The sequence below is a fragment of the Spea bombifrons genome, chromosome 11 (assembly GCF_027358695.1).
Source record: "Spea bombifrons isolate aSpeBom1 chromosome 11, aSpeBom1.2.pri, whole genome shotgun sequence".
In the NCBI taxonomy this organism is placed as follows: domain Eukaryota; kingdom Metazoa; phylum Chordata; class Amphibia; order Anura; family Pelobatidae; genus Spea; species Spea bombifrons.
The window spans coordinates 33,374,156-33,400,779 of NC_071097.1; the positions used below are offsets into that span (position 1 = coordinate 33,374,156).

Below are 26,624 nucleotides of genomic sequence, written 5' to 3' on the forward strand. Positions count from 1 at the left end.
CCTAGGGGCACCCCTGGTTATAAAAGAGCCAGCTGAATGAATGTAAATCTGTGGCAATAAAGTCTGTATCATATAAAGCAGACAGAATTAATCCTGAATCCTGTGACTAGGGAATAATGCACAAGAAGCCTAAACCCAACGCGCATGCGCAGTAAACCCAGCAGTCAGTGAAATAGCGATAGTATTAATGAGGCAAGGGAACACAGTTTGCCAATAAATGATAACAGAATATTACTAAATTCTGCTTGCAGATTTACCAATAAAAGATATGGGCTGTGTAAAGAGTTATTCAAATAATAACAATTTGGAGAACTTGGCAGAAAAGGGCACACGTGGGCAGATATGTATAAACAGATAAGAGGTCAGAAACCTGTGCTGAAATTCAATTTTTTGGCCAATAATTCTTGGCCGGGTCGATATAGAAAACATAGGGCAAACTCCTCTGTCTGTTATGTTATAAAAGGGAAGGTAGTTTTTAAATTCCGACTACAGGCAGAGGGTGTCTGTGGGAGCCGAAATGCAGCTTCTTCTTGCGTTTACCTGCCTGGCGGTCCTGGGATCGGCTGTCGCGGAATCATCAGAACCGTAAGATGATTTGAGTTATTAATTTATTTAAAAAAAGAAATAATAGTAAGATTCTGAAATGCCATAATGATAATATATAACTATAATAAATAATGTCCATCCGCATTCTCCAAGGACACTTAATACATTCTTAAGTTGAAAAGCTCTTCTTGAGCAGAGGTGAGCTGTTGGCCCGCCTGTGATCAGATGTAGGTACCCCTAAAACGATCTGTAAAAAATAAGCCATGTATAAATTGCATAGCATGTCTATTAGAACCCAACATAATGTGCATTCCATGGGAGCTGCCAAACATAAAGCTGTTTTCTCTGTGATGTTACTATTATTATTATTATATTTTATTTATATAGCGCCAGCAATTTACGCAGCGCTTAATACATTACATATATTCAAGGGGTCTGACAAGACGAGAATTGACGGAATAAGACAAACCGATACATTCGGTGGAGAGAGCCCGGCTCGCAAGCTTACAATCTTGAGGGAATGGGGTGACAGACATAAGGCATAGAGAAAGGGTGAGAGGTAGTGTGGTGGTTGTATCAGTGATAAGGAAGTTCTAGCAGCTAAGATGGTTCGGCTTCTCTTAGGAAGTGGGTTTTTAGATGTTTCTTGAATGTCGGGAGGGAGGGTGAAGCTGAACGTTTGGTGGAAGTAGATTCCAGAGATATGGGGCAGCTTGAGTGAAATCTTGTAGACAGGAAAAGGAAGAGGTGATGAGTGAGGAGGAGAGCCTTGGCCCATGGGAAGAACGTAAGGGTCGAGTAGGACAGTATTTGTTTATGAGGGCAGGGATGTATGGAGGAGCAGTGTTATGGATGGCCTTATATGTTAGTACCCAATGATGGTTAGTATATGTTAGGTAATAGGGAGCCAGTTATTCTTCCTTATTAAGTTATCTCTCTCCTATTAGTAAGTTGCTGATTGTTGTTGATTGGCTCTGGCAGACTATGTAAGGATGGGAATAGGGAAGGATCGCCTCTTCCCTTGGGTTCAATTAAACATTTAAAATAAATATCTCCAAATCAAGGAAATTTATTAAACAATTATATTTTATCGATATTTACAGATTGAGTGAAAGGTACATTTGATACAAACCCCGTACACAGTGTCATCGCAGGAATCCCACAAAGAGGGGGCAACCCCGTACAGAGCAAGATCATTTTAAACTGAACAACACCTCTTAATACGTCTCCCAAACATAAAAATGTACAAAGGAGCCACCATACAGAGTGTTGATACATGAGTAGGTAGATGCAGGCATGCACATTGAAACAGGAACACATCAAACTGCAAGAAAATTTCCATACAAACATGAAAAATTAAAAAAAACATCATACAGACTGCATTACAACCTAGTGGAAGTAATATAAGGCGTGTAAACTGTGTTGATTGGCAGTTTGGAGGGTTGTAGAATCCTGATCGATGACGACGGAGCTCTAGCGGAAAAGAGGAGTTGAGATCTTTTTCCCATTTAAACATATGGGGAAGTTAATCAAGGAAATTTATTGATAAAGTACAAGCTATAAGTAATTTCGGTAAATTAGTGTAATTATGGTTGAAAATCCAACAATTCCCCTGGAAGTAAAAAGGCCAATCATTCCACAGGAGAACATATTATCGCATAGTTTATCTATACTCTCTGCAGTCACATTGTTGCTTACATTGGGCTCGTGTTATATTATTTATTCTCCTTATGTCCATCTAGTCACTATCTTGTCACGATTCCGGATAGTCTTCACTTTGGATCCACACAAAAAGCATGTTTGGCCATCCAACATCTGAAGGGTCCGGCAAACCTTAAACTGCAACTGGAAGATCCAGAGACTCAGGAAATTAAACTGGAAGTTAAAGACAAAATTGACGGCCACGACTATTCCCACTGTTACGAACTACAGGTGAGTACAGAAATAAACGTATTGGAATGTAAGCAATCCTTTTTTCCGAAAGCATTAGCACGACCTTTCATTTTTCATTAGGTTCCTAAAATTGACGGCTGGCGGCATCAATGGAATTTCAATGTTTTAATAGACGGGGAAAACTTTCATGTTAATGATTCCAAAAAGGTTAGAGTATATCCCCAAAATCATGGAACCTTCATTCATCTGGATAAACCAATGTACAAACCAGGACAGACAGGTGAGGCTCAAACTGGTTTTTTTTAATGGGGCTTATACATGGAGCATTGTGTTAGTAGATGGTGTTCTGGAGACATGACGTGCAGCCATTTATTCTAAGTATAATGCTTAAAAAAGTTAAAAGTATGAGGGTTATTTGGGGCAGTCAGTATATAGAATGCAGCGTGCAGGGTTATATCAGGGTAGTCAGTATATAGAATGCAGTGGGTGGAGTTATATCAGGGCAGTCGGTATATATAATGCAGTGGGTGGAGTTATATTAGGGCTGTCCATATATATAATGCAGCGGGTGGAGTTATATCAGGGCTGTCAGAATATATAATGCAGAGGGTGGGGTTATATCAGGGCAGTCAGTATATAGAATGCAGTGTGTGGGGTTATATCAGGGCAGTCAGTATATAGAATGCAGCGTGTGGGGTTATATCAGGGCAGTCAGTATATAGAATGCAGTGTGTGGGGTTATATCAGGGCAGTCAGTATATAGAATGCAGTGTGTGGGATTATATCACGGCTGTCTGTATATAGAATGCAGCGTGCAGGGTTATATCAGGGCAGTCAGTATATAGAATGCAGCGTGTTGGGTTATATCAGGGCAGTCAGTATATAGAATGCAGCGTGTGGGGTTATATCAGGGCAGTCGGTATATAGAATGCAGCGTTTGGGGTTATATCAGGGCAGTCACTATATAGAATGCAGTGTGTGGGGTTATATTAGCGCAGTCAGTATATAGAATGCAGTGTGTGGGGTTATATCAGGGCAGTCAGTATATAGAATGCAGCGTGTGAGGTTATATCAGGGCAGTCAGTATATAGAATGCAGATTGTGGGGTTATATTAGGGGCAGTCAGTATATAGAATGCAGCGTGCAGGGTTATATCAGGGCAGTCAGTATACAGAGTGCAGTGTGTGCAGTTATATCAATCAGAGGCAGCCGTATATAAAGTTCCTAACTTTTTCTTCTCTATGTGTTCACTTTAGTGAGTTTTCGACTGGTGTCACTGGATCTCAAGTTACGTGCAGTCAATGAAAAGGTGAGATACATTTATCTGGGTTTTGGGTTATCACACTGAGACATGCACACTCTTTAGGGGTTAAGTACGAAAGTATCCAACGAAGGAATACATAAATCAGATTAGCAGACTAGAGTCCACTCACTGCTGCAATTCCCTGTTTGTCCCGATTTCAGTCATCGGAACAATGTTAGAATATATTTTAGGTATGATATCGGGATTATTAAAGATGAGAGATAACATATTGTGTTTTCTTTCTAGATTCCATTGGTGGAGATTCTGGTAAGAACAAGAAAAAACATCACATTCTCCAAAGCTTCATTGATTCGTAAATGGGATGATAATCCAGTCTTCAGGCTTCTTCATATAGTAGTATTTTTCTGTCACTGGATTCTTTTTTCATTTCTCAGAATATCATACCTTTACATTTAATACATACGTTCAAAAATGACAATTACATTTTAGGACATAATACAGAGATTGACTGTTTTGTACACAGAAATAGAGGATATGCCACCAGATCAGACCCATTTGGCCCTGGTCTGATGATATAAAGACTCAGACCTGATATAAAGTCCTTGGTCTCCTCTTGGTCTCTTGGTCATATCTTTTACTGTACCGCTTATTACCCCTATATTAATGTGTTGGATTTTACCTTAACCTTGTCAAGCAGCGGCTTAGGTTGAGAATGCATTTCTCTGCTTAATGTAATATGGTTTTCGCATACAGTATAGTAACATTAATAATATGGTAATAAAGATGATAAACATCATATAGTAATGTCATATAAATATATTTTACTTCCCATTATTCACAATTTTTTTGCAGGATCCAAAGGAAAACCGCATTGCCCAGTGGAAAGACGTTTCCCCCATTCAAGGATTTGTTGACTTAAGCTTCCCTTTGGCAGACGAGATACCACTGGGAGATTATCAGATTCGTGTGAATAAACATGAGTCGAAATCATTTTCTGTCTCTGAATATGGTGCGTAACAAAACAAAGACCTCAATGACTCTCGAGAAGGATCATTAAAGAGAGACTAACAGGCTGTTCTTATTACAGTAAAAATGTAATGATTATGATATGGGACACGTTTCACCTAGTGGTCGTTAGTTGTTTTCTCAGAAAGCTTTTTAAATGCAGTGTAGATAGTAGAGAAGAAATTGACGCAATAGATGTTATACAAAAAGATCAATGAGTGGCCTTCAGTAGAGCCACCATGCAAGGACTTGATAGCTGGTAACCACTGTACTAATCTTGTGGAGAAGGTGGTTTCTTGAATCTTCTGAGCGTAACTCATACATTTCTTTCCTTAGTCCTGAAAAAGTTTGACCTCAAAGTTAATTTGCCGAAGAAAGTGACTCCAAAAGATGAATCCTTTGTCTTGGAAGTTTGTGGCAGGTAAGCAGGATCAGTAGCATCATTGTCTTCCTCCCAAATGTAAACTATGGTTCTACCACAACTTCTGTCAACTCCGCCATATACACTTTTAACATAAACCTAGAGCCGGTTGCCGTTGGGTTGTAGGTTTTTACATACTAGAGGTCTTCATGGTAAGACAATGGATCATCACGTAGAGAAATAGAGTAGAATATCTAGGAGTGCCAAAGGAGAGACCTCTTGAATAATTGATTATAGAAAAAAATTAAAGAAAGTGCGTATTTTACGGCTGTTGGAGATTGTATTTTTTTGTAACTGTATTTACTTATTTACTGAAAATCACTAACAATTCAAGTATTGTGTTGAGTAGATCTGAGCTGAGTTGTGGAGTGCAGTAGAGATGGCAGTAGTTATTATCCAAGTTGGGAGACTCAACTGCACCTTTACCGAATTAAGGCAAATGTTTGGGGCTGAGCAAGCACTTCCTAAAGGAGAATCTTACTGGGAATCTCATAGTGGCCGGTTTCTTCCCCTTGCTTGCAACATAAAAGGACAACCTGTAGCAGAGAGAAATTGTTTCATTGTCTTACTTTCTAACTACTCTTACGAATCTCAGCAGTCTCATAGTAACAATAATACTTTCCAAGCACTGTTCGGCAGTAGAAGTCACAGTGGATATCCACTCATTTATGTAAAGCGTGAGATGTAACTATCCTTTCCAGTTATACCTTTGGGAAGCCAGTTCATGGATCTCTTGATATTTATGTCTGCGAGTATCCAACTAACCCACTGGAACAACATGAAGAGGACACCTCGGCCTGCCAGCATATCCATGGAGCACAGGTAAGAGTTGTTGCACCCATCTGAATTTATGAGGCCTAGGGCTATAATGCCAAAGTATCAGTGGTGTGAAGCGTGATGTATACCATTAAACCTTTTTATATTTATCAGTGGTAGTCCTTCCCCTAAAATGATAAAGGTTCACCTAACAGGAGCTCCTAGGCTGATCATACATAGATACCTGAGAACTTTGTAGGGTAAGTTACCCGAAGCTCTCCCTTCTCTGAGGGAGTGGTTTCTTCAAGTGGTGGGGCTAGTGGCATGTAGGGGTGGGGCTAGCCACAGACAGCCTTTAGTGGCTGGGAAGTGGGTGTGGCCAAATACCAACCCCCCCCCCCTGCACTGCGAATAAAGAAATTGATCCTGAGCCGTCAGGAAGCATCGCTAAGATTATGCATGACAATATTTTATGTCTTCTATCAGAGTGCAATAATGGTGGCCGGTCCCCTGGCAAACCCCTAAGCAATCTTCAATCAGACCTTTTTTTTTATTTTTTTACCTGAAGATTTATAGATTTATTGGCCGTTGGGTAGAAAAATCCAAAGGCTGAAAAGGTCTGTTTAAAGATTCACACCTAAGATGTGTAAAAGTAAAATATGATAAGTAGTACGTCCAGCGCTTTCATCTACACTTTGCCACGAAAAACTATTCAGCTCATGAAATTTCCCTCTCCGTTAACAGACTGATAACAAAGGATGCTTCACCACGAAGGTTGACCTTGGCTTCTTCAATTTAACAGTCACCACATATATCAGACGGTTAACGGTTGCAGCCGCGCTAAAAGAGCACATCACAGGTAAGGCTGACTACAATATGTAGGTGGAGTAGTTTCTATATGTTTACTGCAGTATAGTCACCTAAACTAAAACAAATCCTCGAAAACCTCTATCTGTTTTTCCAAAGGTCTGGTGGAAAAAGGAGAAGCAGAGCTGGAAATTGGAACCTTGGAGCTAATATCATTTGTTGACTTTGAGACTTTTTATTTTAGAGGACTTCCTTTCACTGGCATGGTAAGCAGACAGCAGACAAACCAACTGCCCTACAGAAATATGCCGAGTTGGCAACACTGGTGCAAGGGATAAGATACAAGGGAGACATGGCGGTGATGACCATCAAACATAGAGATGCAGTAGCAGGCAAACGATGAGGTTATCATAGAGAGAGACGATTAAACCAGGCAAAAGCCTTCCAGTCCAGGCTGAAAATAAAGTCAAGTGGCGCCCAGACCCATCCCCCCACAACCATGACTAACACACACTTATACACAGACATGGACACATTACACATACACTAAACTGCACACTCACACGCAGACTAATTCTAAGATACAGTCACACATTTACCCTGTGTGGAACCTGTCATTTTACTACCCCCGGGTCACGGAACATTCGGTAACATGACCACATTAAGCCCCACAAGCAAAATGGCCAAATTCTCCTGCCTGTGCCCAATACGTCTACTACTTTCACTGCCGGCCACAGCCAGTCCTTTATTATTATTTGATATGGCCTGTATGGGACATTAGTCTGTCCAAAGAAAGCAATAATCTTGCTGGTTATACTGAGTGGCCGACAAACCGATGGTCTATTAAATTCAACAATTTCCATCTTCTTCTTCAGATGAAAGTCACCGATACATCCAACCAACCCAGCAAGAAGCAAACCGTATACTTGATTGTGAACAATGATGATGTAAAAACTAACATATCTTTGGTGACTGATGAGAAGGGAATTGCTCATTTTACACTTGATACATCTGAATGGAAAGACATGGTGGTTATTTCGGTAAGTCTTCCAGATAAATAGATAATATCCATTTGGCCCATATAGTTGTCTGTTTTTCCATAGGGAAAAGACTCAAATCTTAATCAGTCCTTCTTTTTGCCTGAATGTTTAAATTTCCTTACTGGTTTAACCTCTACCGCTGCTGGAAGGGTATTCCAAATGTCCACCACCCCTCTCAGTAAAGTAAAACGTTCCATTTAATCCTCTGACCCTCTAGTTTTAGATTATGGTCTCTTGTTATAACATTTCTTCTCCTTTCAAATAAATTTCCCTCCTCTACTTTGTTAAATTCCTTTAAGTATTTAAATGTTTGTATCCCATCCCTTATCTCTTCTCTCCTCTAAGCCGTACATATCGAGATCCGTTGTTTCTTTTCTTATTGTTGGATAAATACCTCTTTAATTAGTATTTTAGTTGAATGAATTCCTCTCAGCTTGTCTCCAAAGAATTATGTGGAGACTGAGGTCCGACGTGTTGACGATTTGAGACAGTTGAAGAGTACAGTTCAGAGATATTACACATCATGAAGGTTTCATGTATCTGATGTCTGACTATTTTGATTTTTGGGTACCGAGTGATTTAATCCCAACGTACCTTTGATCTCTAAAGCAGGGGTCCCCAACCACCGGGCCGCAGACCGGTACAGCGGCCCGGTGGTTGGGGACCCCTGCTTTAGAGCCTTAGAATGAGTGAGAGAATGAAAGTGGAGTATTATAAATAATAATAAATATATTAATAATAGATAATAATTAATAATAATAATAAATAGATAATAATAAATATATTAATAATAATAGTAATAATAGAAGTAAAATGCACAATAAATGTATTGCACATGAGTCAAACCAAAAACACCTTGCCCCCGGTCCGTGGAAAAACTGTCTTCCACAAAACCGGTCCCTGGTGCCAAGAAGGTTGGGGTCCGCTGCTCTAAAGCATTGTCTCTGAGACTCGGAATATTCTTGATTAGGGGTTTCAATGCAGGCATAATGGTCACAAAGACTTGGGGCTCTCCTTGTTGTCTTCAAGTTTCACAATCCAACATTTTTGGTGCTTGATGTGGCACTCTCACAAGTTGGGCAGCTGTACTTTTTCTTGAAGACTTCAGTGGGTCCTTGGGAGGCCAAGAGTGAAAGGGTTGCGGATCCCGCTTTGAGGAGTTAAGCCCCAGAAGAAGAGGATTGGGGACCTGGCTTCCACTGTGGCCCTACCACATGGAGCTCCAGTCTACTGTCAACCCATTTTTTTTAGAAATGATAAACATTTATATACAGTTTCTATAGACACACCACCTTGTATTTGCTCAGATGTTTGTATCTTTACTATTTGTTCCCCTATCATTCATTTCAGGGAGCCTTTTCATTGGAGGACACGGACAATGAGCATGAAGAATTTTTTGATTCACATGCATTTTCATACAGATGGCTCAAGCCTTTCTATTCAGACAGCAACAGCTATTTGAAGGTGGAAACCCTCGCTGAGAAGTGGCCATGTGACAAGGAGCAGCCAATAAAAGTTGAATATCACATCAATAAGAACGAGCTGGATCCCGACTCAAACCACCTTTCCTTCTTCTACATTGTAAGTAATTAACTGTCAGGTTTTTAATAATATAACTAAATGTTGTTTTCCTCCTCGGATGGGTGTTGAAATCGTCTCGTTGTATCACCTCTTCCATTTCTGCTGGGAGGCTCTTCCACTTATCTACCACCTTACCAATAAAGTAAAACACCATTACATTCCTCTAAGCCATAGCAACCAATGGAACGGTCCAGTCATTAGCAACATGTCCCCATGGACAGTAGGGTTATCAGACTATATTTTAAGGGTTTCATTAGAATCCTATTTTATAGAAAACCCTAATTGCATATGCAAGATCTCTCTAGACTGCATAACATCTGTCCATAAGCTCTACATCAGCAAAGCCATAAAATGAGGACTGATTTCTAGCTTTTAGCACATTTATCTATACGGTACTTTTATTTTTTGCAGGTTCGTGGCAGAGAAGGAATAAATTATTTTGGAGAACACAAGGAGGAGATCAAAGTCCAAGACAATGACCATAGTAAGTGATATTACATGTGCTTCTCTGTCCCATTTGTTCATTATTCTGAATAATGAGTCCCTTTCACGCTCCACTAATCTGCTTTTAAGACCCAAGAGGTCTCATTCTTCAAATGTACATCTGAAGAAGGGACCTACGGTCCAAAAGGATATGTGACACCTTAGCGTGCTAACATCAGTCCACCAAGAGGTATCACAAATATATTTGGACCAATGTGTCGATATCAATTGTATGCTGAAGGTGGTTTATCAACGCAGGACATTTTCAAACCTTTTTCTGGATCCTGTGGCTTGTGTTTCATTAGTTGAGTAAAATGAGGACATTTGAATAAGTAAGTGGAAAAAAAACAGTAGTAGGCACTTTATGTTCAATTGAAGCCTTAAAGATATAGATACCAATATGATACAGAACCCACAGAGATTTCATAATAAGACTTTTCTCCGTCATTGGCATAACCCTTTTGTATAAAGAAAAGAACAGATATATTTAGAAAATCCATAAAAGTTGGAGCTTAAAATATGCAATTAAAACACCATTTTTTTAAAGCAAAGCAACCCAGTTAAGGTCCGTCGGAGTTGGTCCCATGAGGTCAGACGTAATTCCTACACTGAAGTCAGTTGATTGATGAAGGTGTAGGGGGCATCGTTATCTAGTGGCCCGAACACACTCGTCAACTTGCCTCTCCTGTCTGAAGTGTATGGTGCATTTAGTCAAAGCTCTGTCCTGGACCATACTGTTCCCACAGTCTTCCTTCCCAATTCCTTCCGCTCACCAGTACAGAAGAACAAGTAAGAGTCTGAAAAACTGGTTGTAAAGTCCTTAGAGCTCTATAGAGAGATGCAACATCTGTTTGCTCCACTACCATTGATCCAAACCATGGACAACTGGTATGGCTATAAGGAGGACCTCTCTATGTCTCTCTCTCTTTCTATCTCTTCGTCAACTTGTTTCTTAGCAAACTACCTTTTTGTGCTTCATAACTATTATTCATTTTGTACAATCAACGTTTAACTTTTGTTTCAGCTCTACACGGTTCATTCTCGCTAAAATTTGCTGTGAACAATGATCTGTACCCCACGGCCCAGGTTTTGGTTTTCACTGTATTACGGAGCGGGGGTATGGCTGGAGATAAATCATTGTACAGAATCCCGGCGTGCTTCAAAAGTAAGGTAAGGAAAAGTTAGAAGAAATGACCTTGATGAGCGAAAGTGGGTAGAGACAGGCAAAAGAGCTAAACTTCTGCCGAATAGATCCATCAAGATGCCGTTGTCTTAGTTTCTATGAAACTGGAGTGTTTTGTGTCCATGTATTTCTTTTTGATGATTTATATTTTTGTGCGCAGGTTCAACTTGAATTCTCTGAAAAAGTGGTAGAGCCAAGAGGGAAGGTGAACCTGGAAATCAGGGGAGAACCCGGCTCGTTTTGTTCTGTGCGTTCTGTGGATAAAGGACTTTTGCATCACAGGGCTCATGAGCCCACCCTACCTATTCTGGATGAGGTGAGATACCACTATACAATCAACTATAGGTAATGCTACTTTATATGCACTCATATAGCACCATACTTCCCAATAGTCTTCGTCTTTAAAGGGACACTCATGGTTTTCAGGGACTGTTTCCGGTACACTAGATGACCAGCAGCACCCATTGCCAACAGGTTTATAAAATCAAGCACATAGGCAGCACCCACCATAGACAACCACTGGGAATAGAACGGGTCGTACTGAAGACCTCAGTGACTTTAAACATGGCGCTGTCATAGGATGCCACCATCGATACAAGTTTGTGAAACTTCTGACCTGCTAGATCTGCCCCGGTCCGCTATAAGTGCTATTCTTGTGAAGTGGAAATGCCTAGGAGTAACATTAATGCCTGAGGAAGGGACCTAACAACTTGGTCTCGAAAGCTGGCAATCAAACTCTCAGTTAGCCAATAAATGGTATCATTTTAACTATACTTTTCTCCTGTTTTCTCAACGGCTAACACGGTACAAAACCTTTTTAGGAGTAACAACAGCATAGCAACGAAGCAGTAGGCCACTCACACTCACAGAGCGGGGCCACTGAGTGCTGAAGTGAGTAGTACAAAACTCCAGCAGGCCACTCACTCCAGAGCTCCAAAGTGCTTCACCGCAAGCAATGTGGATAATAGAATTTTGCAAGTTTACTTTTTAATCCAAAACAATGGAGTCAAACATGAAAAATAAATTCAATTTAGTTAATATTCCCCATAAAGGACACAACACAGCCTTGTCCTCTGTGACCTCTCTTGTAGTCTGCTATTTTTTTTTTTTTATTCTGGTCTGTCTTTTTAAATACTGTCTCCATCCATGAACCTAGCATTTCTTATGGATTCTTCTCTCTTCTAAAGGATCTTTTTCAGAATAATTTCATTTACGTAGCGCTCTACAGCGGCTATATAGAAGACGACACGTGCCCAGGAAGCCATTCAGATGATTCAGTTTCTTATCAACAAGAAGCAGATGTCTACCAATTATTCATGGTAAAAGAAGACCTTAGATGAATATAGCAGTTAACCGGAGGTCAACATTAACCATAATGCATAGGAGTGCAAGATTTGACCATATCTATTGCATCACATTCTAACTATATGTCACAAATAGTTAAATACCGATATATACGACATAAAAAATGAAACAGTTGTAAGTGAAACTGTGACATCAGATTAAATCAGTTACATCATTAAATACGTCAGGCAGTGTCGCAATTTGCCCGTAAAGCGACAAGCGACATCACAATTCGAGCCGGGTCCTTCCCACCAACCTATGCTTCTAAAGTGCATGCGGCCCACCGCCTCAACCCAGAAACTGTCCTTTAGGCCACATTTGCAATAAAAACAATATGCGATGCCATACATTTTGGTAGTGCCATCTTATAATGTAATATAACAATTATAATCTGTGCCTTTACATGTCTGAATTGATAGGTAGATGGGTAGATACATAGAAAATGATGGTAGATATGGACCATTCGGCTCATCTCGCCTGCCCGTTATTCCTGTGGGAAATACTCAACCTTAGTTCATTGTCCTCTATTACACGTCCCATGCGTGTTTAAATTAATCCATTGTATTAAATGATAGATCGATAGACAGAGAGACAAACTGATAGATATTCCAAGTTCCTTCTCTTTGACAGACAAGCGGATTGATGGTTTTTAGCAATGCCAAGATCAAAAAGCCAGTGGTATGCAACACTACTGAGTTCACCGCCCGTTCTTCCGCCGGGGGGCTTCCAGCCATAAAGGGTAAGTTTTACATCATATACCACTTTCTGTCCCTCTTGAGGAGCAAAAGTCCCTCAAATTAGAGTGTTTGCCTGACACGAAGGGTCCTAATTTACAATAATAGGCATAGAAACCATTGAAAACCTTTGTTTTATGTGCATTTAAATACAATATACTGTATTAAAATGCAATGTTTTTGATACAATGACCCGTATAAAATCCAGATTTATTCAGAAAAGGAAGCTTTTACTCACCAATAAGTGATTCAATCATTGGGAGCTTCTCATGCAGAAAGGGCTTAACTAGCCCTAGTTTTATACCAAAACTCCAATGTGTATTTTTATTTTTAAAACGCTACATGATACTCATTGCTATTTAGCAGATTTAGACGTTATTGGAACATTGAATAATAAATAGTTTAATATGGGGATGCTTACATTCACTTATACATACGCATTCATGCTCATCTAAACTCATACATACACACTCTTGCTCACATACACTCATACATACACACACTTGCTTACATACACTCATACATACACACTCTTGCTTATATACACTCATACATACACACTCTTGCTCACACACACTCATACATACACACTCTTGCTCACATACACTCATACATACACACACTTGCTTACATACACTTACAAATATACATTCATGCTCACATAATGTACACTTACACATTTACATTTGTGATCACACACACAGATATAAAAGGCATTCACGCGCACACACATAAATATACATTCATACACTACCCCCGCGCAATCCCCTTGCAGCTTTCTAACGTTACATGACCCTGCTGCATTTCTAAAACCCTGAGTTGCTTCAAAATAGTTCAGAAAGATCACTTTCAACCTGGGAGAAAGGCAGGCACTGTTAGTGAGTATATAACACAGCAACAGGATGGTCTCATCTCTTTGTTTATTGCCATCGCGAGATCATTTTCTTCAATCTTTGCATTCTATTTTGTAGATTCCGCGAAGAAACAAGAAGCAAAGAAGCCTGTAGTGCGATCGTGGTTCCCTGAAACATGGCTTTATGACCTTGTTTCCATAGGGTACATTTTCCAATGCTTTGGTTTACTTATCCCTGTGTCTGCTTCCCATGGCGTAAGGTCGAGCCATGAAAAAAAAAACATGAGATCAAAAGCATTGCCATGATAGAGCCATTAATATGTCTATGGGTGATTGCAGGGTAGGCCAGAGGATTTAGGTCATGCTGGCATCAATAACACTTTTAAAAGAGTATATAGTCAACAAACACACTTAAACTGAACATATAGTTTTGTGAAAAAGAATAAAATGTGTAAACAAAAAGGATTATGAGGCATGATTATGAGGATTTAAAAATTGGTCTCATTCATTAGCATTGAATAGTCATTGCTATTTACCAGATTAAGACGTTATTGGAACATTGGAATATATTAGTAGTTTAGGAATAGATAATATGATAATATCCCTGTATGATGATCCTTATAGCTTTTTCTTTGAATTTGCAGACCAGACAGTAAGGCCACGCTTAAACTGACCACACCGGACAGTATCACTAATTGGGCTACCGACGCATTCTGCTTCGGCGAGTCTGGATACGGCGAGGCCAAGGAGGTTGACCTCACCGTTTTGAAATCCTACTTCATTGACCTGACGCTACCCCACTCTGCGGTGCAGGGAGAAACATTCCCAGTGACCGCTGTCGCCCATAACTATCTGGACAGCTGCATTGTGGTAGGTAATATATTCAGCCTGTCAAATTCTATTATATTACATGTGTAATATATGTATATCCAACATCATGTGTAGTACCTAACACAGGTCTGAAATGACTCAAACTCAATAATAATAAACTTTTTATGTCTCATCCCACAGGTGGCGGCGTCACTGTCTGAATCATCTGATTTCAAAGCTGAAGCGGTAACTAAGGAGGACTTCAGATGTATCTGTGCCGACCAGTCTGCCGGCTTTACCTGGAACATCACTGCTTCGAAAATCGGTACTGCCTGTGACTGCCTAAATCTCCTATATCTCCTAAAACAAGGTTCAAAATATCAGGGAGATTCACAAAACCTTAATATATTCCCCCAAACTATCACAGTCACAATAAATGTATGTGTATTATTTATGTATATCGGGAAAGTCAACTGGTGCTCTTTTGTGATTGGCAGTAACGGCAGCCAATAACATGTTCCCTAGCAAAATAAACAGTGTTCTGCACACTTCATATATATTGAAACGAGGAATAGTTATTTGGGGTTATACATCTGTATGAAACTATTTCAAGCCAAGAAACACCTGATTAAAGATAAGAACCCCTGTCACCTTTATCTCCTATTATTATAATATGAAAAGGTATTGGAAGGCACTTAAAATCCTCTATATTCCTATTTCACTCGATGTATTAATGGCTACTACCGGCCAATGTATCCACCTCTTTCTCAATTAATCCCTTCTTACATTTCGCCAAAGCCACTGCCATCGTAGATTAAAACTTAGACCCCTTGTGCTAGCATGTCCTCCGTGATTTCTTTTTATTTACGCGAACTTTCGTATTACTTCCTATCTCTCTGTACATTTCTCCACACCACGCGTCCTTCGTAGCGCTCGTCACACATTTACTTCCCTTGTTTAAAGAAAAATAACTTTTGCTCTTATCCATAAGGTTATCTGAAACTCAAGGTTAACAGTGGAGCCCTGAAGGTGGACGGTGATTGCGCAGGTCACCACGAGCGACTGGAAAATGAGCATTTACAAGATTTCTTAGAAAAAACCATCAGGATAAAAGTGAGCATTAAATTCTAAATTCAGGAACCTTTCTCCTATTCTTCAATGGAAGTAAATTACACGAGAACAATACTCCTCCAGTGAAGACTTGATATATATTTGGGATGGGTGTCCTGGGGGTGTTCTGGGGTTTTATTTAATTTAATATTTTTCTTCTGTTATTTTAGCCAAGTGGAGTCGAGGAGGATCACACGGAGACTTATCGCATGTGCCCAAAAGGTACTCTATTTGGGATGGGAGCGATGGATACGCTGTTAATTGTAAGGGGGCTGTTAAGACAGAAGATACGTAGAAAAGAATAATTTTAAATACTAGTTACACCGAGCTGATGCATTTTGTACACAATCCAGTAATTGAGAGAAGTATTATGGTTACATTAGTATAAATAATTACAGTAGAATATTGGGGAGTGAAATCCTGACCATTAGTGTTGTTGGAGATCATTCTAATAGAGAAAGTTGGGGGAATGGGTATAGAGAGGACTTTCCATTAGCCTTCATGTAAAGAAAAGTAAAAGAAGAAGATGTTAGTCTGAAATACTGCATCCTCCATACATGTTTGGGCTTTTTCATGAGATAATAACCTGTGAAACATTGAAGGGCTCAGAAAGATGGTAGGACAATAAGGGTTGACAATGTGAAAGGACCCAGATGGTTGGTGGAGTTGCTCGTCTGGGGTCAGAAGACAAAAGGGAAATGCAAGCTCTCAATTCATTCAAAGGTTTTTGGCACACTCTTCGGGTTATTGGGCGAATTCAGTGGGGACTATGGACAAGGTCCTGAGTTACCTCAATTAGTGTTATTATGAGCACTTGAATAATCGTATCTCTTTGAGTAATAGCGTTAATCATCTTTTCACGCAGGTGAAAGCGTACGACAAGAGGTGTCCCTTAAGATTCCAGAAAATGCGGTGAAGGGTTCTGAACACGCATATATCACCGTCTTCGGTAAGGAATCAACAGAATACACGTTGCCGTTATCTTACATTTTAATCAAGGCACACCAGTATAACTGCTTCCTCTGGTCAACTTTGCCAGCATGGCGTAATACACGTCCAAATACAGAATAAAATGGGTAATATCCATCTCCTTAATCAGGTCTGGAAAGAAAGAGTTTATAATCCCCTGACCGATGGAAGCTTACAAATACACCTTTTTTATTAATTTAAAGGGGGACACCAGGGAAATATAACGGGACATCTTCGCTTTCGGGATATGATGGCTGGAATGTCCCTTTAACAGTTTAGTAGCTGGAATGATGGACTCCATGTTCACTTCAATGCATTTTAACCATGAACCTTTGACAGGTGACTTGATAAATATCGAAGATTTTGACCTTGAAAGGCTGGTGAATTTACCAACTGGATGTGGGGAGCAGAATATGGCAACTTTTGCAGCAAATCTTTATGCCATGGAGCTGATAAACAACACGAGGCATCTAACACCTAAGGAAGAAAAAACATTCCTGCACAGTCTGACCACAGGTGAGCGACGGGAAACGCTCCAGGTGTTTTCATGATATCATGAAGAGACCGTGAAGAAAAATGTGAAGCTTACTGTCCGGTGCATGCCGAGGACAATACCGCCCAAACATACAGCCCAGGCAAGCAGCACAACGATACGGACTCCACGTCCGCCACCCGATGAGTGCGCAACAAAGTGGGCTCAGTCCCAGTACATCCAGTGACTTGCCTGCTAACACAGTGTATATACAAAGTGTCACCCAAGAGGGCAATCTGCCCCCCCCCCAAGTTTTGCCTCTCCAACTGGAACTGCTGCCAAAGTTTATAGAAGCAGCCAGTTCTATGTCACATTTTATGTTCCGTTCCCCTTATCTGCACCGGTAGGGAACGGATTTGTGGAATAAAGTAGTTGGGTGTTGAGTGAGTTGTAGAAGAGACCACCCGGGGCACCGCAAGTCAGCTGAACGATTTTCTCTCTGCAGGTTACCAAAAACAGCTACATTTCAAAAACGAAATTGGTTCTTACAGCATATTTGCATCTGACCCTGGAGACGTTTGGTATGTTTCAAACTATAAATCTGTATTTAGAAAAGTGAATGTGTGTTTCTGAAGATAATAATATACAGAGAGCCATTTTTTAATGTTTCCTGTCCATTTTTACCCCTCTTTTTTATTGTACTTAAGGGGATTTTTGGGGGGATTCATAGTGGGGGTTTCTTTCCGCAGTGACCTACAATGGTGGAAATTGACTAACCCCTGATTTTTGGGCTCCTCTTGCAGGCTCACGGCCTTTGTAATAAGAGGCTTTGGCAACGCAAGGAAGTACATCTACATAGATGAAAACAACGTTCAAGACTCTTTGAAATGGCTGAGCAGCCTCCAGAAGCCCGATGGCTGCTTTGAAGCATCTACAGGTTACTTTAACAACCGATTAGAGGTATTTGTATCTCTAAAACATACTTATATAGTAAAGGAAGAGAAAAGATCTAAGCGGTAGTGCATTTACTGCCTCCAGCTGCCCCCCTCTAAGGCCACCGTCCTTACCTCATGTGATGTCATATGCTGACGCTCCATGTTTTAAAGGCACACAGAGGCTTTTTTTCATCATTTTCAGCAGTGGCCCCTTGACTTTGTGGCAGGTCTAGGCTCTTACTCCATCAAGTTCATTCTTCATCCTAATTTCACTCCCCTGCCAGCCTCTATGCTAAAAGAACATTATGGGAGAGTTAGCCCTGCAACAGATGGAAGGACATAGTTTGGCGAAATAATAATACCTGTATCCGCATCTTTTAAATTAATATAATTTCTTCCCAAGGGGAAGTCTTGTTAATTCACCATGGTATTGGTAATGTCTCCATAGGCAGAGCATTCTAGAGCTTTACTGCCCTCACTTCTCTATTTAAGATTGAGTTACAGCTCCTATAATTGTAAAGAGTTTGGATGTAATAAAAATCAGGTATAATAAGCCAGGCACAATGATATTAGACACTTCTTAAGTTTATTTCTGCATTATAGTCCACTTCTAAACATTCAGACCTTTTGCCACATTTCTCCGCACCCAGCTTCAACTTTTAACATAGTTTGAGCTGCTTGCGTATATATATATATATATATATATATATATATATATATGTATATATTTATCCACAAGACTAAGTAACTTGAAGGGCATCAATGTCGCCATTTTAGAACAAGGCTTTTATGTTGTTTGGATGATCACGATATTAGTACAACTAGGAATATGCTTCACGCGTTTCATTCATAACCATTCATGGGTTTCTGTATATTCATACAAGGCATTGAAAGATGTCATTGTGTTACTATGTTGTCTTCCAATGTTTTTGTGTCTTATTTCAGGATGAAGAAAACCACGAATTAGCAATCACCGCCTACATTGCAATCTCTCTTATGGAATACGGTCTGGCGCACAATGTGAGTTCTCTGAAGTTGGCAGAGAAATATAGACGGAGAGTTGGATCTTGCGGCATACTGGGAACAGGCTTAGCCTCCTTTAGTCATAACTTGACCCTTCAGGGTCTACTTTGGTACCACCACAGGTGACAATTCCGTGTCAACCTTCTGATTTAGGTTATTCACAAAATTCCATATATGAAATGCAAACATTCCACTTTAAACATACAAATGTGTACAATTTCCGAACCTGATGCTTTTGATCCTGTTAGTCTAAATTGTAAAGTGATGTAATGTTCTTTTTTTACCCATTATACAGGGCTGTAGATTATGATGGTGCCCTTGAAGGGCGGTATATGTAGAAAAAAAAATTTCTCTTAAATACATTTTTGTTTTCTTTTCCGAAGACCATGTTGGATAACGCCTTGAGCTATTTGAGGAATCACGCAGATAAAACAAATCACACTTACACTGAAGCTCTCCTCGCCTATGCCTTTTCCCTGTCGGGAGACAACAATTTAAAACAACATATACTAGAGGACCTGGAAACAAAGGCTATAAAGGAAGGTAAGGAACCAGAACGCCTCCGCCAACATATGACAAATGTATGGATATTCTGTAGACTCCAGTACAAGTTAGTAATACTATATATATAATGAAGATCTCATTATACATCATTATACATACAGTATATATCATATAGTGTGTTACATTGTGTTAAATTTATAGACTAAAACAAAATCAATGCTGCCTTCTCCATTTCAAAATGTGTTTATGTGCCCAGCTGATTTTGTTTTCTCTTTAAAAAGTTTAACGCTCATGTGTTTTCCAACTATAACCCGTCTTAGGTGTCTTAAAGCATTGGGATTTGCCGTATGCCTATAGCGGAGTTGTGGAGACCAGCGCATGCGTACTCCTCTCTTTACTCACCGGTCACCCAAACGAAAAAGACCTCAATGAAGCTTCTAAAATTGCAAACTGGATAGCCAGACAACAAAAAGCACAGGGATCTTACTACTCCACTCAGGTACGACTTCTTAAATATAAACGCTAACAAAAAAAACCCAAAAGGAATTCTCACATTTCATGAAAATCCTGTAAATTATTAAATGGGTCAATTAGAATATACATAAAGAATATAATAATGTGTAAATATAATTATATATATATATATATACTTTACACACTCTGTTTTTGTTATACTGTATGAACATTTGATTCTTTTAATGCACATTATATCATCGTTGGATCATTTAGGTAGAACATTTATATTTATACACACAAAAGAATTTAGGGACAATTTAAAAGAAAATGTAACTTTTATAATAAACAGTCTCCTAGCTAGTAGATTTTTAGAACTAAATTCAGCATTAGAAACAGAATTTTTAGGAGTGCCGAATGCCCAAACCTTTCCCAGAAATAATAATTTAATGTTACTGGATTTCCATTTTTGACGGGAACACTCAATAGTCATGTGACACCAGTTTAATGGTTTATGTTGCTTTTATGAGAGTAAACTTTCAGAGGAAAAAATAAATTGAAAAAACTTGCTTGGCATTTTCTATTAAGTGGGAAAAGTAACTTTTCTCTTTATTAACTTCTTCGTTGGGTCCTAAACAATAGTTTTATTTTATTTTTTATTTATTTTATTTTTATTTTAAATTCTACCATTCTAGTCTACATTACTTTTGCATTTAAGAGGTGCTCGATACCTGACACAGGTATTAACGAGCTGAGCATTTCATCACAAGTGCACTTTTTTCTTTCACAGGACACAGTTGCAGCTTTCCACGCTCTGTCTAAATTTACAGCGGGAGTGCACGTCGAGATAGACAAGGTGTCCGTGACGGTCCGATCACTCTCAGGGTTTCAAACACAATTGGACGTGGACAAAAGCCGCACGGACCTCCAGCAGAAAGTATCGCTACCAGATATCCCAGGGGAGTACACGGTGACAGCCGTGGGAAGCGGATGTGTCTATGTCCAGGTTGGTCAGCATCTTCCCCCAGAATTTTACTTTACAAAGTCATCCCGTTGTATTATTTACATGGAACTTGCTAAAACAAATAGATTTCCCCTATTTATTAGCAGAGGATACGGAGCTGTGGTTTTTGACACGCTCATTCTGCATACTAGTTGTGTTGTCCCTTCTTTCTCCAGACTCATCTGACATATCACGCTCCACCTGCAAAGGATCAGAAGTTTTTTGTCCTGAGTGTTAAAACACGTCCCGCAGTCTGCACTTATCAGGAACATGAAAGCTTTGACATCATGGTGGAAGTCAGGTAAAGTGCACCAAATTATTGTGGAAATGTAAGGTTCCAAAAAGGGGTGTTTGTCTGAAACATTAGCCTGAAAGCTGCAGGTTATCTGTGGCACTTGCAACTTTTCCTTTACTGCCAGGGGGAAGAAAGAACACAGGAGGGTCACAGGCAGGCTATTTGGGGGCACAAATGGCACAGACAGATTGTTTGGGGAATATATGGCACAGGCAGGCTGTTTGGGGGCACTGACAAGCTGTTTGGGGGCAAGATGGCACAGGTATGCTGTTTGGGGGCACTGACAAGCTGTTTGGGGGCAAAGGTGGCACAGGTAAGCTGTTTGGGGGAAAAGGTGGCACATGATTCTTGTGAAGTTACATCCTTGCAATGGGTTATGAGCCTTTTCACAAAAAAGGGGGTACTGGTTATCGAACTGAAGACCTGATTAGTCTTTCTGGCTTTTGATACCGGTTGTTGTGACAGGTAATATTATATCGGATGTGTCTGTGTTTTTGGCAGCTGGTATTTAGTGAGTGTTGGGCATACAATATAATATGTTGGTACATTACTTCACTACAGAACACATTTCACATGATAACATTAAGTGTAATAATAGACTATTATCCTTTCTGTCTTCTTTAGTTACTCCGGGAACCGAGTCTCCTCCAACATGGTGATTGTTGAGGTTGAACTTCTAACAGGATTTGTCCCCGATAAAAGGAGCGTTGCTTTGGTGAGGACTATAAACAGGCAATTGGCAACTACACTTAAAAGCATGAAAAGTCATACAAAAATAAATATATTAAGAATATTATAATATTATAATTCAATCAAAAGGCTTATTATGTAACCACCTATTATACATGCATGCGCAATAAGCTTCTACCCCCGGCAAGTTGACGAGGGCAGAGCTTGGTAAGCGCACGGTAGCGTTTACTTCTGAAACTCCGTCCCACAGCCTCCCAATTCATCGGAGGAGAAAGTTGGGAGGTATATTTCACATTAGGGCACATTTGGCACAGAATCATATTTTGAAAACATGAAAGCACGCCTTGTGTGTTCAGTATTCAGTAATATGTTAATGGATAGTTGTCAGATAGTATCTGTGCGTCTGACATATACATTTATTTGTCTTTGTCCAGCTAATCCAAAATCAACACGTGAAAAAAACAGAAATCACAGAGGAGAAGGTCATCATTTACTTGGGCGAGGTAAGAAACATAGAATTAACCAGCAGATCGGCCCCCGTCTAGTCTGCCCGTTTCTCCCGCTGTAAAGACTCAAACCTTAATCAGTCGTTGCTCTCGTCTTAGATTCAGGAGCCGTATGTCTATCCCATGCATGTTTAAATTCCCTCTACCCCTGTATTAACCTCTACCACGTCAGATGGGAGGCTGTTCCACTTATCTGCTACCCATCATATTATATTGTTGTTCTGATTTGACACAATTCCATTTCTTTTTTGGCAGCTTACACACGAAACACAAAGTTTATCTTTTAAGATCAAAGAAGAAACACACGTGGATAACCTGCATCCCGCCGCAGTTCTAGTGTATGATTATTATGAACCAGGTGCGTGAATTTATCTGTGACTCCGGTTAGACTCTCACATAAATGTGCTGAGGATCCTGAAGACCCATCGCTAGGTCGTGACACAACTGGGTGATTTTAGTGGACCTCATGCTTTTTGATTCCTACTGCCTACAAAAGCACTATGCCTAGTACCTTAAAGACACTTTAAAGATCTAAGAACATCGGTGAGTTATAAATAGAAAAAATACGTACAAGCTTGCTATAAAAGCAATATAACCCACACCAGACAAGTAATCTCCTATTTCTTAAGGAACAAATTCATAATTAATACATTAATAAAAACATGATGTCACCTAAAGGGCAATTAATCCGCCAGCGGATCCCAAGGGGGCTGCTGTAGATCAAAACACAAAGTCTCCTAATTACTTGGAGTATAACAGACACACAGGGGGCTCTCCGTCCCACCGGTGCTGCTTTCTCATGTCCATCTATTTCTTGTCTCTGCAGAAGAGAGCGCCGCGGTCGAATACAACTCTCCCTGCAGTTCAGGTAATAATTCTGACCTCCAATGGATTTCTCTGTCATTCATTTCTGAACTGTTCTAGATGAATATTAAAAATGGGTCTGCCACTTTCCCAAATCCTACATTTTACAGGATTTTTTGTATACTAAATCATCCAATATAATGGTGTTTAATAGACAGGTGCACGATGAGCAAAATCGCCTCTTTTGTTTTGTTTCTGCCGCATTGGTTTTTGGTAAAGAATTTTCCGGGCCATACGTTTCGGAGGTCTTTTTTTGGATTCGGAACGACATTCCCTGACACCTTCTGCACTCATCTTTCATTATAGAAATTTAAAAAAAGATTCCCCCAGTGTTAGGAAGGTCAAAGAGGTGGAGCAGCAGCAGTAGTAGTAGTAGAGCACTAGACCTGGGCCGGCAAACACTGGCACATCATAGGTACATACAGCCTTGTGGAACAGGACTGAATTTCCCAAATATTATGGATTTTTTATTAAAAAAAAAAACAGGTTCCCCCAGAGTAAGGACGGTCAAAGGGGTACAGCAGCAGCAGCAGTAGTAGAGTGCTCGGCCTGGGCACTCTACTACTATTACTACTACTACTAACCCCAATATTATGTATTATAATGCCTGGTTTAGTCACCAATATTTATTTTTTTAATAAAGAAAAATAATTGATATGATAAAAGGATAATAAAAAAAATAATAACTTGTCCACAAATTACAGTTTTGGCTCGTAGCATAAATGGCCATCTGTATTAATCAACTAAACTCTCCTCAGGAACAGGGAAAATGTCTGCCGCAGTCCCTGTAATCACTACAGCGGTCACTACAGCTTCTCCAATCCACCTCACAACAGCACATTTTCTGCACTAAAATATACTATTAATTAACTCGCAGTATTGTATATGAGTAATGAGCATCAATGTCAGCCTCTGCTAAGCTGTCACTGTCTCACACTCCATCTCCCATCAGTCTGTAACTGCTGCTACTGACAAGTCAAAATGGCCTCCTCACACTTCCATATCTAATGCTTGTTCCTCCCCTTGTAAATGCTGATGGGCCAGAGTGACAAAAGTAAGAGAAAACTCCCACAGGTTGTTGGACACATCAATCACAGCCATAACAATCAAAGAGACCACCCCATTTTTTCTGTAATTGTTTCTTATTCCAGATCCTGGTCACTGTAATGCAGAGGTGTCGGCAAGGAAGGATTGTGGACATCCGGGGATCACCCAGGAAGAATGTCTTCAGAAACATTGCTGCTACGATACGAGCGTCCCCGACGCTAAGTGGTGCTTCTACCGGACGGGTCACGCAGGTCTGTGGACTGCTCTTTACCAAGCTTTCCCTCACCTTGTTCTTCAATCTAACGCTTTCTTTAGGGTTCTTATTGAATTTGCATTAAACAAAATATTCAGAGCTCAAGGAAAAGCCAATGAAAGCTCTGTAAATATAAATCTGTGCCGAACGGTTTAGAAACCCTTTTATACGAATATATCCACGAGGCAGGTGTACCTAGCGATGTATTTATGTGCGGAATTGTCCTAGGCGGAACATATGCATAGATCTATCTGCCCCTGTTATATCGAAACAGGACTGGCCCCCATCGGGTCTTCCCTACTAACCCAGACCACGCCACAGGAAAATATGCGACCCACTTTTCCATATTCCTCTCACATTTTCCCCTCGGCTCTCCGGTGAGGCTTCTGCTATATTTTTGATAAAAATCATTTTGAGCATTAGACCCCAAACGTGATTGTGGCTGCACAAGCGGGAACCCGCAGCAAAACCCAGTAGTTGTTGGAGAACTTTAAGGCCAGAGGCTGCCCAATGATGTTTTGTGGCCGACGACTCATAATTATATATATATATATATAATATTTTAAAAAATTCCAAATTTTTTAAAAAGACATCTATCTCTGCAGGAACAAGATAAACCATCGAAGATCGCACCAGTGACGGATTATAAGTGAAGCTGCTGTCGGTGCTAAACTTAAAAACTCGCAACCAAAAGCAGAAGACAATGATAACTTTTTGGACCAATACAAACATTATCTTACGATATCGTGTTTGTTAAAAGCATAACACCAATAAAAACAAGAAATAATTATTTTTTTGTTGTGGGTGACCTTCTTACATGTGTGTTTGAAAAGACATTTGTACATATTTTGGGATTTAAAAAGTCGAGTAATTCACACTTCCACTACCACTGCCACTTACAATTTTGTATGTGTTTGGGGCTAGCCCCACACACAACATAAGCAGGGGGCCACTGTCCCAGGTAGCTGGAGCCTGGATGTTCCCAGGTATGGAGTCCCGCAAATTCCGGGCTTCCCATGTACATGGAAGTCCTTCCTCAATATTTCTCGCTGCGACCACATCCTGCCACCAAAAACCTGCGGCCCCTGGTTGGCGCAGCAGCAGGAGGTGATGGGAGGAACAGCTCCTCAATTGGAAGTCCTGGTGATTGTTTTACAATCCAGCTGCAGAAGAACACGCCCAACATGTCACCCAGCTCCTGGAATATCTCACATGAGCTGGAGTTGGCTGGCAATGAGTAGAAAGTGAATGCAGACTGGTAAGCACGGCAAACATATATCCTGCAGGCAAACGCATTGAGGGATTCATATTAATCCCTCCATGTATGGGATGTATAACCAGGGCCGCCATCAGAAATCTTGGGCCCAATACAGAGCAAATGACAGGGTCCTCATGACCCCCCTGGTGTGTGTGTTTGGGTGTTGGTGTGGCAGAGCCTGTCCTGGTGTGTGTGTTTGGGTGTCGGTGTGGCAGAGCCTGTCCTGGTGTGTGTGTTTGGGTGTCGGTGTGGCAGAGCCTGTCCTGGTGTGTGCGTTTGATCATCTGTTTCCTGGCACTTTTATTTCATTTTACTTATCTAGAGATAAAATGCCCTCCTGAATTTGTAATCACTTCAGAGGACAAAACTTTCTAGGCCCAGAAATCAGTGAGAGGAAAAGTAAAGGTTCTATTTTATTTATTTCCATAAAAAGGCCCAAAATCTTCAGCACCAGGCCCATGATGCTCTTAATCCGACCCTGCCCAAAAGATTCTAGGAATAATTTTTTTTTTATCTCATGGA

The 26,624-nt window shown here is 40.2% G+C and overlaps 1 protein-coding gene across 1 annotated transcript; it reads left to right on the forward strand.

Moving 5' to 3' along the window:
- Positions 1–493: 493 nt before the first annotated feature.
- On the forward strand, positions 494–25,634 carry LOC128468705 (alpha-2-macroglobulin-like protein 1). The gene is made up of 37 exons (XM_053450466.1): positions 494–585; positions 2,289–2,478; positions 2,560–2,719; positions 3,696–3,748; positions 3,989–4,009; positions 4,556–4,712; positions 5,045–5,129; positions 5,831–5,951; positions 6,630–6,744; positions 6,852–6,958; positions 7,568–7,732; positions 9,083–9,313; positions 9,725–9,797; positions 10,821–10,966; positions 11,140–11,295; positions 12,167–12,298; positions 12,954–13,062; positions 14,029–14,113; positions 14,555–14,780; positions 14,922–15,045; positions 15,712–15,833; positions 16,001–16,052; positions 16,696–16,779; positions 17,139–17,315; positions 17,777–17,852; positions 18,075–18,231; positions 19,152–19,226; positions 19,613–19,772; positions 20,054–20,232; positions 20,977–21,192; positions 21,366–21,490; positions 22,109–22,199; positions 22,609–22,677; positions 22,936–23,038; positions 23,507–23,548; positions 24,696–24,842; positions 25,450–25,634. Exons 1-37 carry the CDS (start codon positions 518–520, stop codon positions 25,458–25,460), a joined length of 4,410 nt encoding a protein of 1,469 aa, XP_053306441.1. The 5' UTR covers positions 494–517; the 3' UTR covers positions 25,461–25,634.
- Positions 25,635–26,624: the final 990 nt, after the last annotated feature.